Source organism: Salminus brasiliensis, chromosome 1, assembly GCF_030463535.1.
Source record: "Salminus brasiliensis chromosome 1, fSalBra1.hap2, whole genome shotgun sequence".
Lineage (NCBI taxonomy): Eukaryota > Metazoa > Chordata > Actinopteri > Characiformes > Bryconidae > Salminus > Salminus brasiliensis.
Window position 1 is genome coordinate 85,875,357 of NC_132878.1, and position 18,901 is coordinate 85,894,257.

General features: G+C 39.6%; 1 protein-coding gene across 2 annotated transcripts; it reads left to right on the plus strand.

Annotated features, from left to right (window-relative positions):
* The first annotated feature begins 622 nt into the window (after positions 1 to 622).
* On the plus strand, positions 623 to 17,339 carry LOC140565632 (zinc finger CCHC domain-containing protein 2-like). Of its 2 annotated transcripts, none has more exons than XM_072691664.1 (14): positions 623 to 1,534; positions 3,293 to 3,410; positions 3,703 to 3,773; positions 8,370 to 8,441; positions 8,664 to 8,758; positions 8,873 to 8,976; positions 9,372 to 9,419; positions 9,947 to 10,007; positions 10,714 to 10,825; positions 11,582 to 11,646; positions 11,829 to 11,926; positions 12,744 to 12,860; positions 12,988 to 14,382; positions 14,900 to 17,339. In XM_072691664.1, exons 1-14 carry the CDS (start codon positions 737 to 739, stop codon positions 14,956 to 14,958), a joined length of 3,213 nt encoding a protein of 1,070 aa, XP_072547765.1. In that variant the 5' UTR covers positions 623 to 736; the 3' UTR covers positions 14,959 to 17,339. The 2 variants fall into 2 exon arrangements, with proteins under 2 accessions (XP_072547765.1, XP_072547775.1); XM_072691674.1 differs by having other exon boundaries at positions 11,832 to 11,926.
* Positions 17,340 to 18,901: the final 1,562 nt, after the last annotated feature.

Consider the following 18,901-nt stretch of genomic DNA (forward strand, 5'->3'; position numbering starts at 1 on the left):
GAACTTAGATATGTGATCCAAGCTGTTGTACTATAAGTTAACATTAGCAGTCTAAATTCAGTTAAGGCTTATTATTATTATGATGATGATGATGACGATGATTATTAATAATAATAATAATGACAAGACAACCTTATGTTGGACACAGATGGAATTTTCACAAGCGCAAGGTGAAGGGCCTTAACAGTGGAAGTTTGCCGAGCCCGGGTATTGAACCCACAACCCTGTCATCAATAGCCTAGTGCTCTAACTGTTGAGGCACCATTGGCCTTAAAAAAAAGTCTTTTTAATATATTCCACTGACAAAATATTTCTTGACACTGGGATGACCCACTGGCTATTTATATTTATTTATTTATTTTATTATTTTAATCAGTAATAAATTAACGTTTTCCCTGCTATTGTTAACATCATGAACAAATGTACATCTGTCTAAATATAGAAAAATATTAAGGTTCTCAGGGGGTGTCCGATTTCCCCCCACGTGACTGTATTGTGTGTATTGTATAATTTGCACTGCACTTTAAAAACATGTGAGTTTGCGGTGCTAGGACCCAGCGCTCTCTACGGCAGCTGGGGGGCGGGGTTAGTTAATGATTGACAGGACGTTTCCCCCAGGAAGGCTGAGCAGGGTGTTCAGCAGAGAGCGGAGAGCGGAGACGGGATGTGGAGGTTCTGATCACAACAAGTTTCACCGGCTCGTAACATTTCATTTAGTGGTATAAGATGCTTGTATATGTGTGATAGTGTCGTCGCTGGGATCACCGGAGAGCTGATAATGCTGAAAATGCAGCTACCGTTAAAGAAGGCGGAGGAGGGAGACGAGGCGGCCGAGGACGAGACGGCACGTTCCGGGCTGCTCTCCGAGCTGGCCTTCACAGCTGCTTCAGGCAGACTTCAGGACACTACTGCGGAACCAGGGGCTCCAGTTTTAACCAAAGAATCAGTCTATGAATGGTTCGGCTTGCACCTGAAGCCGGCTAAACGTATCGAGTTTATGTACGGATTGCTTCATATGTGCCAGCCTTTGGAGCTGCGCTTCCTGGGCTCCTGTCTGGAGGACCTCGCCAGGAAAGATTTCCATGTTCTCAGAGACTTTGAAATAAGAGCCAATTCTTCCAGTGATCTCGGTCTGCTGGCTGATGTAACTGACCCAGTGACTAGATCTAAGCTACTGGTCTGCCTTTCTCTTTTGGGATCTGATAACAGGGAATGTGCTGGGATACTATTTCGGATACTGAGCCATGTGGATCCCGCCCTTCTAGTGTCTTCCTGCCCAGGCTCCCCGTTTCATGCTTTTCGCTCCCTGTCTGGGGATTCAGACGAAGATGGGCCACACAACTGTGGGTTTGAACCATTTGTTGAATCTCGGTCTGGATTGCTGGAGCAGCTGGCGGTGCTTTTCACCATGGCTTCGCTTCACCCTGCCTTCCTTTTCCATCAAAGAGGAAAACTGCGACTGCAGCTCGAAAAACTCGAGCATGATCTTGTTGAGCAGCAGACCAGACGTCAGTGCACCAAACACAGCACCCAGGTGTGTGTCGGTGTGTGTGTGTCGGTGTGTGTGTGTGTCTATAAAAACACACGGGTGCTTTCTGAGTTTCGTTTCTGCTCAGCGGCGCATCGGTGTGTTTACTTGGCTAGCGCTGGCTGGCTGGCTAGCTACTTAATGCCCGCTCGCACTTTGTTAGCTAGACACACTCAACGTAAACTTCAAGTTACGACCAGATTTCCCGACTGGTTGAAAAAATATACAGTGTCTCTTTATAAACAACACTGTTAAAAAAAATAGCTGTTAAATAGAAGAGGTCAGCCGGCTAACGTTAGCTAGATAGCATATCTAGCTAGCTAGCCCCCTAGCGTTAGCTCTCTACATAGCTGAGCAAAGTCACCAAACTCAGTCCCTGTAAACAAGCCACGGCTCCACCATTTGGAAAAGGGGGGGGGAAGATACACACATTAATAAACTGCTGTTTGTGTGTAGATAATTTACTATAACATTAGCTAGGTAGACAAGTTAGTCGGCTAGCTAGCTGTTTAGCATCTAGCTAATTAACCTGGTGTGTGAAGAAAGTTAGCTGGCTAGCCAGTGAACCTGCAGCAGCAGTATACTAGCCTTAATATTCAGGGTTGTATGAAAACATGTATGATTTATTGTAAAAATAGGATCTCACACTGACAGTTTCGGTATATGTACTTACAAATTATATTTGAAGAGTAAACAGGTATTTTCTATCTATCTAACTATATATATATATATATATATATATATATATATATATATATATATATATATATATATAATCAATCACTTATTTGAGGGAACAAATAATGAGTAAATTTTATTTATTAAATCAAAGGATCGTTTTAAGTCTCGAAGTAATATTTTTCTACCTTAATTCTTTAGGAGACTCTTCCCTCACAACCCTTTGCCCATACAGGACACTGATGCCTAAACACTAAATTCTGCTGTTGCCCTAAAGCTGGGTCAACAGTTGCTGCTTCTTTCACTGCACTGAAAGTGAAAATGGATAAGTGTTCAGCGGTTAATATTGCTACACAATTTAAACAGCACTTTTTCAGGGGAAAAAAACAAAGATTTCAGAAACATGACCCTCCAAACCAATTTGATCTAATAATAGATCAGTAATAAAAAGATAATAGATGCCACACTCTCTTAGATTTATTTTTCTTTCAATTTTTGCTTATGTGAATGTGAGGAACAGTGCAGGATCGCAGTGGGCTGTGGGTAATTATCTCACGAAAGTGTGATCTGGGGAGGAGCACCCATAAGTACACTTGGGGTAATTTAAAGAAATGTGACACCCTACAGCCTTGCACACCTAGTAGACAAGAGCAAACGACTGGTGCAAGCAGGGGCAATGCCAGGGACTCTGTACCCTAGGCTGAGCAGTATGTATATAAAAATTTCAGACTGTGGATATAATCAGTACTTTTAAAAAAAGGTCAGTAACTGCAGATTTCATTACAAACAAAACGCATTTGATGCTGTGTAGTAGTCCTGTGATATATTTTGCCATATTGCTGCTCCTAACTACACCAATTACACTACACCCAAGTCCCTGGGCAAGAATCCTAACACTACATCTACATGTTTTATAATTAAATTGTAAGATGCAAGTCATTCTGTATAAGAGAGTCTGCCAGATGTTGTACAGGTAAATTGTGGCATTGTGTGTTATTAAATTAATATGACAATTAGTTTTTTGCCATTTTGCCAAATACTAGACTGATGCTGAAATGTACGCGTGTCTCCTTTTTTCCCCCCTAGGGCCAGCCAGAGTGCCACTTTGCGAACTCACAGGTCTGTGTGAATGAGAAAACACAATCCCACGACCTGACACCCGCTCATCACAGTAGAAAAGCAGAGAGAGATGGCAAAGCTCATGGTGTGTGTTCAGTCTGCACAATGGTCTATTGGTAATACATAGAATATAGCCGTAAACAAAGATGGTGGTAATCAGGGATGGTCTATGAATGCAGATACGGTAGGCATCTTCACCATCCACAGATATAGTTGGACACTTTTATTGGAAATTGCAACTGCTCCACCCAGTTTGGTAAACTAAAACAAACAAACAAACAAAAAAACTAATGTGGGCTGTTTTGCACATTGTATGAGGTCTGTGGCTTGTAAAATAGTCTGACTAATAGACTAATATCCTGTGTTTGGCATTTTAGCAGTCCATATAGAGAAGATTGTATTGAAGGGCATCTCGTGGGGCAAGACGGATCGGGAGTACAGTTTTGAGGTATGTACCAGAATATATGTGCATGCATACATGCAAAATGTAATTACTAAACTAAAAAAAAAACGAATTAGATAAACTAGATAAACTAACACCGTATTTATCAACCCTGGTCCTGAAATATAAAATCATAAGTCATTGTTACAAATAAGAAGGCCTTGAGAAGACTGCATGACCATCTCTGTGGAAAGTAAAAATCACAGAGCAGTGCGCTTTGTTTAACATGCAGTCGATAAACAAAAACAATTAAGATACATGAACAAGGTAAATGTAAAGGTAAAGGTAAGTAAAAAAACTTGTGCATAGTCCCCAACAGTAGTTAGAATAGAAATTAACATGCACTGTACACACATTGCACTGTTTAAATGTACTGGATTAATATATAATCTGTGAGTACATCATTTTTATATCATTATCACAATATGAGTTTCCGTGATGAACACATCCTGAAGGTCTGCAATGACGAAACAGATCGAATTACTTCACGCTTGCAGAGCCACAGCGGTGTAATCAGATTTGCTGGGACGGTGCTGCAGGAAGCATGGTAGTATTAGAAGTATAACTTTGCAGAAGACGACGTAAACCCATCTCTCCTGCAAGGAGAGCGAATAACTAATAGCCAATAGCCAAAAGTGCCCAACTCAAAAACACCTCTATCCTTAAGTACTAGCCGGGAAAAATTATTATTCTTGTGTGTTCAAGTAATGGCTGCTGTCACAACAAACCTTTATTGCTTTTTAAGGACTTTGTGTTGTTTATTTGTTTATTTAATGAGTTATCCAAATAAGGTTTAATAAGATTAATTTACATATCCCTCAGAAATGATTGCAAACGTAATTGTAAGCAGTATTATATCAAGACACTACAGTAAACAGAAAATCTATTTCAGTTAAATCTCTATCATGAGAGAAATAATACCACTCTCAACAGTTTTGCTTTGGAGGACAAACAGTGACTAAAGATGTATTCAGGATTGTTTTGATTGGGGTTTATGGTTGATCATGGCAGTCAAGAATGATTGCTTACATGCATGTAAGCAATATGAAAAAGGCTATTCTGACCCAACAACATGCTTGGAGTTTTGTTGCTTTTTCTCAAGCACTCCTGATTAAACTTACTCCATTATTTGCATTTTTTGGTTTAGTAGGTGTTTTAGAGCAGGACATTCACCAAACTGCACTGGACTCCAGTAATTCCAGAGCTTTTCACTAGGTAGCATATTAGTTTTATCATGGTATAATGTTTACTTTTTTTTTTTTATAATCAAAATTTGTCCTCCGCATTTGACCCATCTGTGGTAGTGAACACACACACACACACACACACACACACACACACACACACTAGTGAACTAGGGGCAGTGAGCACACATACACCCAGAGTGGTTGGCAGCCAACTCCAGTACAACTCCAATGTACACTATACGCCCAAATGTCTGTGGATTCCCCTTCTAATAACTGCATTCAGCTACTTTAAGTTGCACCCGTTGCTGACACTGATGTGCAAATGTACGCACACACACAGCTCGTCTAGTCCCGGTAGAGAAGTGTTACCAATAGAACAGGACTCTCTGGAGCAGATAAACACCTATTGGCTCCATGCCTAATGCCAGGAATGAGCTAGAGGGATATGAAGCCCCCCCCAGCATTGAGCTGTGGATTAGTACAACTGTGTTTTCTGGAATGATGGTGCTCCATCCAGTACTTTTGGGATGAGTTGGGGATTGTGGATATGATCAGCATCGACAGTGTGACTTCGCCTTGCTCTTGTTGCTGAATGCTCCAAAATCCCTGGACAGTAGAGACAGTTACTCCAGCCGTTTTGGAAGAAACTGTAAACGAGCAGGTGTCTCAATACTTTTGTTCATACAGTGCACAATAAAATAAGTAAAATTATTTCATATTCATTATAATAATAATAATAATAATGTAAGCAGTGTAGGGGCAGTGGGTGACTCAGCGGTTAGAGCTCCAGGCTATTGATGACAGGGTTGTGGGTTCAATACAGAGGCCCGGCAAGCAATTGAGCAAGGCCCTTTACCCTCTCTGCTCCCCAGGCGCTGCAGCAATGCACGTGTGCTCACTGTCACTGTGGGTGTTTCACTTGTGTGTATGTGTGTGTTCACTGCACAGATGGGATAAAAGCGGAAGCCAAATTCCATCTGTGTCCATCAAAAATGGTAAATATGGTTGTCTTGGCTTGTCTTGCAAGTGACCATCATACCGGAAGAGTGACATGTTGAGATCCTTTCCTTGCTTAAAGCCTGCATCGTGGCATTCAGAACAGGTGACAAATAAGCATTTAGGGCAGCCTGTACTAACCTCAACTTTGGCATAAGGAAACCTAATGACTTCTATGCTTGGTAAAACGTTTGTAGAAATGACCCACAATACATGTAGCAAGGTATTCAAACAGCCACTGACTATAGGAGGAGGACTCTCCTTACCTGTCTCGTTAATGCCAACCTCCCAAATGCTTTCATGCTTTCGCCTGGTGATAAGGGGTTCTCTGTGGATGCAAATGATGTGAGGAGGACCCTATGAGGGTTAAACATGCTAAGCTACCGCCTAGGACAAGCCCAGCATGTAACACCATTAAACCCCAGGAGCTAGGATCTGGTACAACAATCTCTCTCTGAACATCAGCAAGACTAACAAGATGATTGTGGACAAGCGCCTCACAACTCTCTGCACATCAGGAGCAATAGTGGAAGCTGCTTCAAGTTCATGGTTGTGACATCATCTGCCCCCTAAACACTGCTTAGTAAAGAAGGCTCAGCAGCGGCTCTGCTTCCTAACGAGACTGAAAAAGACTGGCAGACATGCACCTTTCCTCAACTGCTTCTACAGAAGCGTCATAGACAGCATCCTAACCTCATCGATTGCACTACCTGCAGTATCCAGTCACTTTACATATGATATAACACACTAAATTATCATTATATGCAAAGGTATTTAAATTTTGTGCACTGTCTGCACTTTTAATAATGATCCAAGCTGTTAAGAACTGTTACTATAATGCACTCCCATCACCTCATGTGCTCAATGGTTGTCTAGACTTTTGTACAGTGTTTTGTTGAATCTGTTGCCTGTATTAATTGTATTTAATGCCTGGCTGTCTGCTGCTGTTTCATGCCAAATGCAGCACTGTATTCTGGAGGAGAAATATATTCAGTTTATTCAACATCAAGGAATAAGGAATGAGTTGGTTTTGACTTTTGAAGATGTCTGTAATGTCAATTCTTACAAAGAAAACATGCAAATTAGCTAACTGTCTCATTAGGCCAGTTTAGTATAAATATTCGGTTCTTTTCATATTAAAATCTAAAAATTGTAAAATTCCTTTTTTTCTGTTTATGAATATATGAAAAACAACTTAACCAAGGTATGAACTTGATGAATTGATATTTAATATGTTTGGTTTCATTCAGTTTTTGCTAGCCTTGACAATCAAACATGGAGTTGAATATGGAGTCCTGTCAAGGAAAACATAAACAACTGGAAAAATCAACAGGGACTTTCTTGTAGTTTTATCTAAAACAACATCATATTTAACATTATTCTGTAAAATAGAACAGATACATGGAACAGACTACTTTTCAGTACTTTACAGTTTCCAAAAAAAAAAAAAAAAAAAGCTCATTTCTGTTTTTTTTTTTTTTGTTTGTTTTGTTTTTTCTGATTTTGGAATCTTAGTTGTATGAAAAGCGTTAATGATGTACTGGTTTCGTAACACTGCCTATGTTTTGCTTGTTTTAAGGTGTTGAAAAGCGTAGTGTTTGTGGGCTTTTCTCTACAGTCGATTTAAAAAAAAAAAAGGGTCTTAATCTCTGCACTGTGGTACATCTATGTGTGGTTTAAGCACTATCACTAGCTTGCTGTTTCTGTGATGAGATTGGACAAATATACATGGAATGCATGAATAAGCTGTGACCTATTGTGTAGCTGTATGTGAGGTGATAGAATCTGACAGGGTATTCATCTTGAACAGAGACACAAAAACCGCTACACCCAGGTCTTTCTCTCCAGACACACATCAACCAGTTATCAACTAATCAAAATCAACTAATATATATATATATATATATATATATATATATATATATATATATATATATATATATATATAATTAAAAACGCAATTAGCTAGAGCTGATGTAGTTCTCGTTCTCCAAGTGTCTTGAACTGTACAATGATGTTGCATTAGCCACAGATTAGATAAGTTGCAATGGATCAATACACCTAACTTGGAGGAAGCATGTGATGGCACTGGTGGCTTTTCTGTGATTGGGGGAGTCCAAACTACTGGGTGGGAATTGAATATCACTCAAAATAGGGTAAAACTGGGGTAAAACATGTCTGTTTCTGATAACCAGCCGTGTTATCCTCTCTTTGGATTGTTACTGAGTGGAGTTTTTTAGCTACAAAATATGGATTTAAGACCAAAATGTTATGGACCTGTATATAAGCTTTACATTTTCTTATGGCCATCATAAATGTTTTGATGCAGTATTGCTGACAAAGAGTCAGCAGTGCAGTTCAGTTGGTAAGAGATCTGATAATCGATTACACCCTAATGTCAATTTTATCTTTTTTTCAGGTAAAGTGGTCGGACTTGACGACAAGCTCAATCACAAAAACACATCTTGAAATGGAGAATTTCCTGCTAAAGGTATTTGCCTTATCTTCACTCAAGATGATACTTTTCACATTTGTGTGTCTTCGTGTGAAATGTCTAAGTATAAGTCAGTACATTTATAGAAACACACTGAATTGAAATTTAGAAGCAGTTCATATGTTTGGCTTTCGATGTTTACTCACTGTGTTGTGGGACCAACTGTATTGTAGTCCTTGTGTTTCTAATTGACCCTGTATCCTGCTCCGTGTTTTCCAGCTTCCAAAGGAACAGTCTACGGACTCTTTTGAGAGGAGTATATTACGATTACTCAACCAGAAGCATGAGGGCAGGGAGGTGGAGCAATCACTAAAGTAAGTGTAGTTTTGGCTTAGTTTTTTTGGGTACACAGTTGGGGGGAGGAGAATCCCTACTTTCACAAACCCACATTGTAACTTGAACTTAAAACAGTGTTTTGTTTTTGTTAGAGAGAAGTTTCTGTCTGCACCACATGCTTTCCGGCAGACGGGGAAAGTCTGTGGGTTTTTCCACTGCGGCTCCTTGTCATCCCCCACCCTCTCCTGCAACCGATGTAAGTCATTAAAGTTGTAAAGTTGTTTAAGTGATGTCTGTCTGTGTGTGTGTGGTTATTTGTACATATAAATTGCCACATAAATGTGATTTCGGTTTTATGACAAAAAGGCTGTAGACAGCAGGTTTCTGGCTAGATGAATTTCCTGCCTGTTATATTATTTAGTTCTTGGTTGTGGATATTATCTACATTTAAGTGTGTGTCTGTGTGAGATTAGCTGCTGTGGATGTTCATTGTTTTGTATGTGTAATGCAACACTGGTCCCACATGGCTTAGTAAGAAAACACATGGGCTTACTCTGCATTCATATTACTGTGATATTCAGATTAATCTGGCAAGTAGAAACTGTCCTGCTTTTGTAACTGTCCTGTCTTTTTGTAACCATGTCTCCTCAGGGAAGCCCTTCAAAGAAGACTGTTCAGAGGCATCAAGTCAAGAGGAAGGTGTGTTGTTGAATACATGTCTAAAGCACAATACATGTCTAAAGCACTTTTTAAGCTGTTAATTGTATGTTAAAAAAAAAAAAAAGAAATAAAAAAAAATGCTTGCTGTTTTGGTTAGTTTACCTATATACCATAATGGCTGGCTGAAATATCTGTTCATACTGACATTTTAAACCTTACAGTAAACACAGGAAGTTGTATTTGGATGAGATGGTTAGATCATAAATAGCTTTAATATAGACATGAACATCTGTAAACCAGGTTGAGATATTGGTACTACAGAGATTGAACCGAAACATAATTCAGTTATGTAATCTCCTTTGTAATCTCCATCTGAATATGGGTCTTAATAAGATACTCAATCTGAATAAATGTAAATATTTGTTTGTAATAATTATTTATTTGTAGCTTGACATGTTATTTAAAACACTGAATACAAATACACATTTATATCAGGTTATAACAGTAATTGTTTTGCTTATAGTTGCATTTGCTTATAGCTCTTTGTTTGTTTGTTTGTTTTGCAGATATGGAATCATATGTTCAGGAGCATCGTAAGAAACCTGGCAACAAAAGTCCTGGTCTTAAGTAAGCACTAATTTATTCTACTTTTAAGCACATAAGTAGACTTACTTTGCTACAATTATAATCACAGAATGCCAGCAGTGCACTTTTATTTCTAGTGTACTGCTTTGGAACCAAAACATTGAACACTTGTTTCTTTGCCAGCTGTTAATTGCTGTATTGTTTGTTTATGCACAAACGGTTAAACAGGGTTAAAGAAAACCCTGACTGTTAAAGGTGTGTACACCTCAAAGCATAATGTATTCTACAAAATTTCTTATTTTCCATAGGATTGAGTCTAGTGTAACATGTGTTGTCATCACAGTGTGACAACATCGACCTACTAGTAGAGAGATTTCATCAAACCATTTCTATTTATTTAATGCATCATATTTCTTGACCTAAATTTCTAAAGAGTTTAAAGAAACCCTGACTGTTGTGTTTGCTGTCAAAACAAGGACCAATACCGTGTAAATTGAATCTGATATACTGTACTTCACATCAGTCATTAGTTTTTTTTTTACTCAAAGCCAAAACCTCAGCAATGATCACTGTCTAAATACTTACAGCTTATACTGTATTTATTGTCAAATATAAGATAACGATCAAGAAAGCCTATGAAGAATGTTGTAGCTTCAATATAAGTGTTTTCGTTTACAGAATTTGGATTTTCAGAGTACACAGCAGATTTGAGTACCTGACCATTTGTAATTTGCATAACGTTTTTCAGCATGAGGAGTGCAGAAGGCAAAAGGATGGATCATGGCTCAGAAAACAACAATCTAACAGAGTGGAGGAAAAAGTGCTGTACATTGAAACCCATTTGCAGTCAGAACACTAAGGTGATCTAATGAGTACTGTTGTGTTGTGTAATAATAATGTTATTATTACGCACAGTTGTGGTTGGAAGTTCATATACACTCATTATGAAAAAAATATGTCATGAATATTTGGCTTATCTTTGAACAGTTCATTTTTTGGGCAGAATCTTTAATAGAATAAAAAATTTGAATTATTTTTTAAATAAATCAACATAAGGTCAGAATATACATACACCAACTGATATTATCAGTTTAGTTGTGCTGAAAGTTTCAAAATGTCTTTTAACTGGTCAATACCAAGGCCTCTTAACTTCCTGTTAGTGATCATGATTGTCTACAGCTGATCTATAGCAGTGCTCTACTTAAACTGCATGTTTAATGACTTGGTTCTTCTTTTAAAACCAAAATTTTAGAATCCAATTTACCACATTTTATTGAACTTTGAATACTGTATTAATGTGCTCCATAGTCCTTCTCAAGTAAATCAAGTTCTTCTGAAACTCATGTTTCTCATTGATACTCAGTCCAACATGGATCACAGCTTAGCCAAACTTATAAATATAACCTATAAAGGTTTCTTACCAAGTTATATTGAGGAATAACAAAAATAGCCTTCGACTTGACTGATTTATGTTCATGCTTAGTTTCTTCATGACTTATGTGTGACCAATAAATTCATATCTGTAGTATATGGGTCTTATAAGTCTTGTAATGTTAAAGGAGCTTTAATACTGCTACAGTGTGCTATGTTGAAAGTCTGCCTCTCTGTTAAAACAGCCAGCAGGGGGAGAGGGAGAGAATTCAAGCACTAAGCCAAAGGCTAGATCAGCCACATCTGATGGGTAAGACTGGCAATGATGCCAAAGATCTGTTTACAGTTTATTTATTTTGGGTTCTGTATCGCTTTATTCTCATTTAATATGTGATCACTCAAATAATGGATATAATGCCTTTGAGAGAGTTTTACTATATACTAGAATTGCTATATACAAATACTATATCCCATCTTTGACCTTTTGCTAAGCAGTGAGAAGAGAGGGAGAGGAGTTAAAGGAGTCCCTTATATCTCCAATGGGGTAATGCCACTGCCATCACTACTGACTCATCACTCCAAGGCAAAAGGTAGACCTTTTTTACTATATATTATCATAACGAATGTTCCAATATTCTTTGATATGTTCTGTCTGCTAGATTACAGTATATACGTACAGTGTAGGTACATTCCAGGCCCTGCACTCCTGTGCTGTAAATCAAGTTGCTCAGGTCCAGAAGCTTTAGAGCTGTTAATTGTTTAAACAATCAGTCTAATATGGCACAGTTGGGCAGTTACATGCTCCAGTAATTTTGCTCACTTGAAAAATATTGGGTTCAAAGTAAATCTCAAAGTTTTGAGATTAACACATGTAGTTGTAAAATCAAAATCTGAAATTCTGACCCATCTCATTTTGATAGATTTTTTTTTTATCTCGAACCCTTCTTCAGTGCATAGCAAAAGCAAAAATTTGCCTTACTGTTCCAGCACTTTCACAGAGTGCACAAAGGTATAAGGCTAGTCTAAACTGACAGGATACATAATTTTAAACCATTCTCAGTGTTTTGTGTTGGTGCAAAGAACTTGAGCTCTCACAGAATGTAGTTGTACTAAAAAGAGCTTCATATGCAAAGCCGGCCTGTCAACAAGGCAGAAGACCATTCTGCTTGCTGTTTGTTACTTTAAGGGATGCGAGTGTTCAGTCAAACATTCATAGTGCTACCAAAGCAAGACATTTAGAATCAGATCTAGAGAATGACACTGACACGTTTTGTTATATTTTATTTATTTATTTATTTATTTATTTTGGCTGGGGTTGAAATACTAATGCAGAGGTTTGGGGAAAACCCAACCACACATAATATTAATCAACATGTGAACGGTTTTCACCCTTTGTTGTCTATTCAGACACTGGCCCATGTCAAAATGCATATGGTGAGACATCATCTGAGAGTTACAGTTCACCATCCAGCCCTCAGCATGATGGCAGAGAGAGCCTTGAGAGCGAGGATGAGAAAGGCAAAGGTAAAATGGTCTGCAATCTGAAATCCCACATACTGTGTTTCCGAACTTCCCATATTGAAGTCCACTTACACCATGACTGTGTTTCTGAGCGTCCCAAACCAAGGTTCTCTTTGTCCTTCTTCCTTAGACACAGACAGCCAGTCCGATGACTCCAGAAAGTCGATTGCAGACTCTGTCCGTGTCTGTCCAGTAGCTGGAGGACTTGCTGAAAGCCTTCACTCAATTGTTTCTCTTGCACATGGAGGCCAGGAATTCCATCCTGAGGGCACGCCAAGGGACTTCCCTCAGATCCATTTTGCTCACCAAGCACCATACAAAATCCACAATGGACCTGAAGTATTAGTGACTGCAAGCTCTCCACAAGTGCCAAATAACAAAGTAGGCGCAGAGCTAATGATGCCACATCCTGTGGTCATGCCCACTCCATCAGGGGCTATAGATAACCCAGAGACATGCTCTTCAGAGGCTCCTTCTGCCATCCAGTCTTTCAACACCTCCGTTCTTGGCCTTCAGCCTCCTGGAAGCCCAGTTTTGCAGCCTATCTTGCATAGGTTTAAAACAGCTGGGGCACAGTCAGTTGCTGAGTGTGGAGTGCTGGTCCCTCCACCCCACCAGTCTCCAATGGGTGCCATTAGTGTTGTTCAGTCTGGCACAACTTATCCTCCAGCTCTTCAGGTGGGCTATGCCAACCCAGACCAAGTCCTTAGCTCGATTACTCCAGCAGAGTCTCACACCAAAACCCCAGGATTGACCCTTCCTTCTGCCCTGCCAGCCTCTTTCAGCCTGCCAACCCCCACCACTGGCATTCCTCCAATAGGGACTATGGGCACTGCTTCTTCTAGTCAGATGCCAGCTCCAGTAGTACCCACCCACACACCTGGACCTGCCCCAAGCCCCATCCCCGCTCTCACACATAGTATTGCTCAGAGTGATGGGAATTCGTACATTAACAGCAGTGCTAGCAGCAATATTCCCCAGCTGCAACAGCAACAGCTACCGGCAGCCCGACCGGTTCTAGGCTGCAATGCCTGTGGGTGTCGGGGCAGCTGTGGCAGCGGCCATGTCCCTGACTACTACTTCCACGCTCAGATGGCTCCACGGCAAGTCTTTAACGTCTCACCAGTTTTTCAGATGCCGTCACTGTGTAGCAGCAGTTACCTAAGCCAGCTCAACCAGACTCCACAGACCAATGGCGCCACCCAGGTGCCGTTTTACCCAACAGCCCCAAGTGCTTTTGCAGGTGGCACTCTACTGCACCCTCACGGCCACACACACTCTGACCATGTATTAAGTTCCCAGGCAGCCAGCTTTGGACTCCAACAGATGACTGCCTTTAATCGCTTCTATCAGCCCATTTATGCTACCATGGTCCCAGGGGCTGGCAGTGGTCCAGGCATGGCCCTTGGTACTGTGAGTGGGGGAATCAATAAGAAGAATGGCAGTATCTCTTGCTACAATTGTGGAGGTAATGGCCACTATGCACAAGAATGCAAACAACCGCTCATTGATGCTACGCAGCAAGGTAAGCAGCAAGATCTAAACACAAACACATGCCAATAGAATAGGACCCTCTGGAGCAAATAGACATACATGAACCTATTGTTACCATGCCTAACACCATGGAAAAGAGGGGTATAAAGCCCACAGCACTAAGCTGTGGAACTGTGTGCTCTGAAATGATGGTGCTCCATCCAGTACTTTTGGGACGAGGGATGAGGTGGGGTGACCACTCTAACGCTCTTGTCCTCAAAGCAATACTCCAAAATCTAGTTAGTCTCCTTCACTAAACAGTAGAGGTAGTTACTCCCAAAAAAAAGGGGGTGGGGTGAACTGTTATATCCTTGATTTTGGAAGAAACAATGCATGGGCATGTGTCTCAATACTTTTGTCCAGTGTATTTGCAAGTGAAAATAAAAATGGATTGTTTGATTAATTCATTGATTGATTGAAGACAGATAATTTTAAGACTATTTACAAAGAAATTGTTAGCATTGTCTTTGTCTTGTGAAATACTCCAGCACCCTTTCTTTCTCTTTCAGGTGGCTTCCGACTGAAGTATGCACCCCATTCTGAAGTACTAGACAACAATCCTGACTGAAAGCCGCAAAGCTTAAAGCAGCCTTGCTCTTTTGTCAGTGCTCCTGGGATTCTTACAGAGGTCTTTCCACTCATGGCAGAAGTCTTGTCATAGTGTGCTGTACATTCACATCTATTTGTTCTTGAAACATGCTTTGTGGTCATGGCAAACCTAAGTAACTACCTGTGGTGTCCACTTGCAACTTAAAGCTACAGGAGGGATCATTTGCTGAGGTAACTTGCACTGAGGACGGGCACAGGACAACAGCTCATGTTTGCTGATCTAGACTTCTAAAAGATTTCTTGAATTACAATTTTGTAAGTTTGTGGTAAAAGACCATGGCTGTATAGGACAATATTAAGTGGGTCAACTCTTGACGTCAGTGCATTTCTCAGTGGTTAAGTAAGAACAGAATGGATCAGTGAGGCCGTTCTGTAGAGAGACGAACAATATTGCAAAGGCAATATGGTGATCATTGTGCAGATCTTTGTGTCATGGATGTATTTGAATTCTTAGGTTGAATTGTTGAAGCTGTAAATGAAAAGGTGATATTGGAGCCTTTTACTATTGTGAAATTATAGATGTGCACATTCAGAACTCCAAAGCTCTTAAAATCAAGACAATAAGGCGTCTAGGATTATTTTTGCCTGAAGACTCTTAATTTTTTTTCTTTTAACTCAGGTTGACATCGGTTCTTGCCATATGTGGTGCGTTTTAGGGGTCTTCTGAATCATTAGCAAGATGATAAAGGGAACATGGCAGAGTTGTACACAATTATGAATGATTGTATTAAATCTTTGACACAGCTTCTTACCCCAGTTATTAAACTCTTATGAATGGATACCAAATATTCATACATATTTCAGATCCCAGAGATCCCTTCAAAAAGTAAATGCATTATTATTATTATTATTATTATTATTATTATTATTATTGTGAAATGAGAGATTTAGTGAGATGTTTTCCACTGCTGACCTGTTTGAATGTACATTTTGATTGTCAGTAGTATGATTTATGTTTAGTAATGCTAATACTAAAATAACTGACTTTTAGAGCATTTTCCAGCTGATATAATGTGAAATGCATATCAAGGCATTGTGCTTATATCTGAGGTAAATGCTGCTGATTTTTGTTTTATAGTGATGCACACTATACCACCTAGAAATCCTGAAGCCTTGATATGAAATGTTCATAAACTGGTAGCTGAAGCAGTAAAGCCTTTTGTTTAATACAGTTGTGCTCTGCATATAATCTGTAGCATAGTGCTTCCACAAGGTGGTGCCAACAAGAACTGCATCGGTTTTAAGGCAAGCGTGGGAAAGTTCAGTCATGAACCAGCAGAGTTTGTAGCTTTTTCCTACTCCTCATTTAATTAACCAGTTAATTCCCAGTTTTAATACATGTTTTCAGGAAAGTCAGCAGACTGTTCCCCATCCTTGATTGGTCGAAATCTCCTGCTGTCATTCCATTGTGCCGTCAGTGGCAAGATGCATTTCCTAAACATGATTTTGGATAAATACAACCCTCTAGTGTTATACTCTGGCAGCCCAAATTTAATAAAGCTGCACCATATTTCAGCCCAGTGTAAGCTTTTGTTAAGTTAAAAAAACAGTAATTATTGTTTGTGAAAACTTTCATTATTTTCAACCAAACAGCTTTAAGAATCTTGATTGTTTGGAACAACATCAAGGATGTTGGGTGTGATCAAGTAATGAATAAGTGAACCCAAAAGCTAACAGTTCTGAAGAACTGGCATATTTGATAGCTGGATTCAGTGGAATTGATTGCCTATTTCCAACAGTGAGGTCTCACATACATGGTTTTGTACAGCACTAAACCTGTGCTTCAGTGTAGTCAAACACTTGTGGAAGTCAATGTAAAAATAATTTATAAAAAAAAGAGCATTTCCATTGGTCTAATCATCATGATTTTTGACAATGTAAAAAAACAGATTCCAATTATGGAATAGCTTGAAAAACAGCTCAAGATACAAGGCTTTTGCAGGACAGTGACCATATACTGCTTACAACTGCAAGATCCTAGGAACTTGCCACTCATACTTGTTAAACTTACACTTTGACAAACCTGTGCTGTATCTCACTGTAACCTTCAGTTGTCTGTTTACTGTTACCTTTGATATTTGAATGATGTTCTGTATTGAAAAGGTCAAGTAGAGTTCCATATTTGCATAACATTTTGCATTTTTGCATAATATTTATTTTCCCCTGAAAATTGAAGCAATAAATATTTGACCGTATTTGACCCAAATAAGTTTTGAAAAATGACTACGATGAGTATACTCTGGGTGGCAGACAAGGTTGCATATGTTTTGCATATACATTTTGTATGTGGTGATTGACACTAATTTAATAAAGGCTTTTTACATGAAGGAAAAACGCAAATGTCTGACGTTGTTTCTTCAATGATTTGTGACTGGTTAAGGTTGTCAGAATATTCAAGTGAACTATAAAAATGAGGGGAATTATTGTATTTCTGCATTGATAACTAAAAATGTGGTCTGATTTATCTAAATAACAATTAGTTAAACACAAACTAAAGTACTAAACATTCACAGTGCAGGCTAGAAAAGTAAGTGAACCTAACCTAAGTTAATAACCTGTGGACCCCCCTTTAGCAGCATTACCTTCACTAAATGTTTACTAATTGGGGGGTGGGGGTGGTTTGGAGCTGAAAATAGGAATTGCACAATGATGAAGAGGAATTTTGGGCCATTCCAAATTTGTTTGAATGGTTGCACAGCTCTTGACCAGCATAGAACATGTATCATTTAATTTTAAAAGGCTAGATGGTCTGCCAGTATGACCAACTTGACCAAGCTGATCATCAAGGGAGAACTTAATGGGACTAGATATATATTGGGACTATATTATCAGTGTTCTTGTTTTCACTGCTAATAAAGATTGCAAAAGTAATTTAAGTTAACCGCTCACTGTGAAGGTATACTCTTTAGACAAAAGTATTGGGACACACCTCTCAGTCATTGTATTTAAGTGTTTAATTCTGTTCCATTGCCACACATGTAAAATCAGGCACTTTATGCAGCCATGCAGTCTGCCTGTCCACACTCTTATGGCACGGGCTTTATGACATGGGTTTCCCTGACTGAGCAGGTGTATACAAGCCCTACATCACCAAGCAGATGAACTGGTGTAAAACACTCTTGTTGGACTATGAAGCAGTGGGAACATGTTCTGTGAAGAGACAAATCTGAATTCTGGCAGTCTGATGGACGAGTGTCGCTCTGGCGAATGCCAGGGGAACATTATCTGCCTGAGTGCATTGCCCCTTAGTTCCAGTGAAGGGGGGTATTAAATCTTCAGCAAGACATTTTAGACATTTGTATGCTTTTCAAACTTGAAGAAGAAGGCCTCTTTCTGTTCCAGCATGACTGTGCCCCAGTGCACAAAACAAGGTCAATAAAGGCATGGTTGGGTGAGGGAGTGTTTGGTGTGGAAGAACTTGACTGGCCCAGCACAGAGCCCTGACCTCAACCCCACCGAACACTGTTCACTGTTTAGTACCTAACAATCCCAAAACTGCCTGTTTCGTTTGAGGAGCGGACTTTCTCAACTGCACATTTCATCAATAGATGTACATTTAGATTATTGCTTAATGGAAACCACTGGTATCAGTACGTCTGTATAAGGATCTAAAATGCAACTCTGACGCTGGTCTACAAAGCCAAGAATGGACCAGCCACTCTGTACTTGATGGCGATGGTCAAAAGCCGATCTGTACTAAGTGCCCTTCGAGCTTCGAGTAGGGCTTGGCTTGACCTGCCATCCTTTAAGATCCACAGAAGACAAGCATTCAGGCTTTCCGTCTTGCCACCTAAGTGGTGGAGCGAACTTCTCCTGGGTGTCTGAACGGCAGAGTCGCTTGCTGTCTACAAACGTGAACTGAAGACCCTCCTTTTCCACAAGCACTTGAGTGAGTATTATGG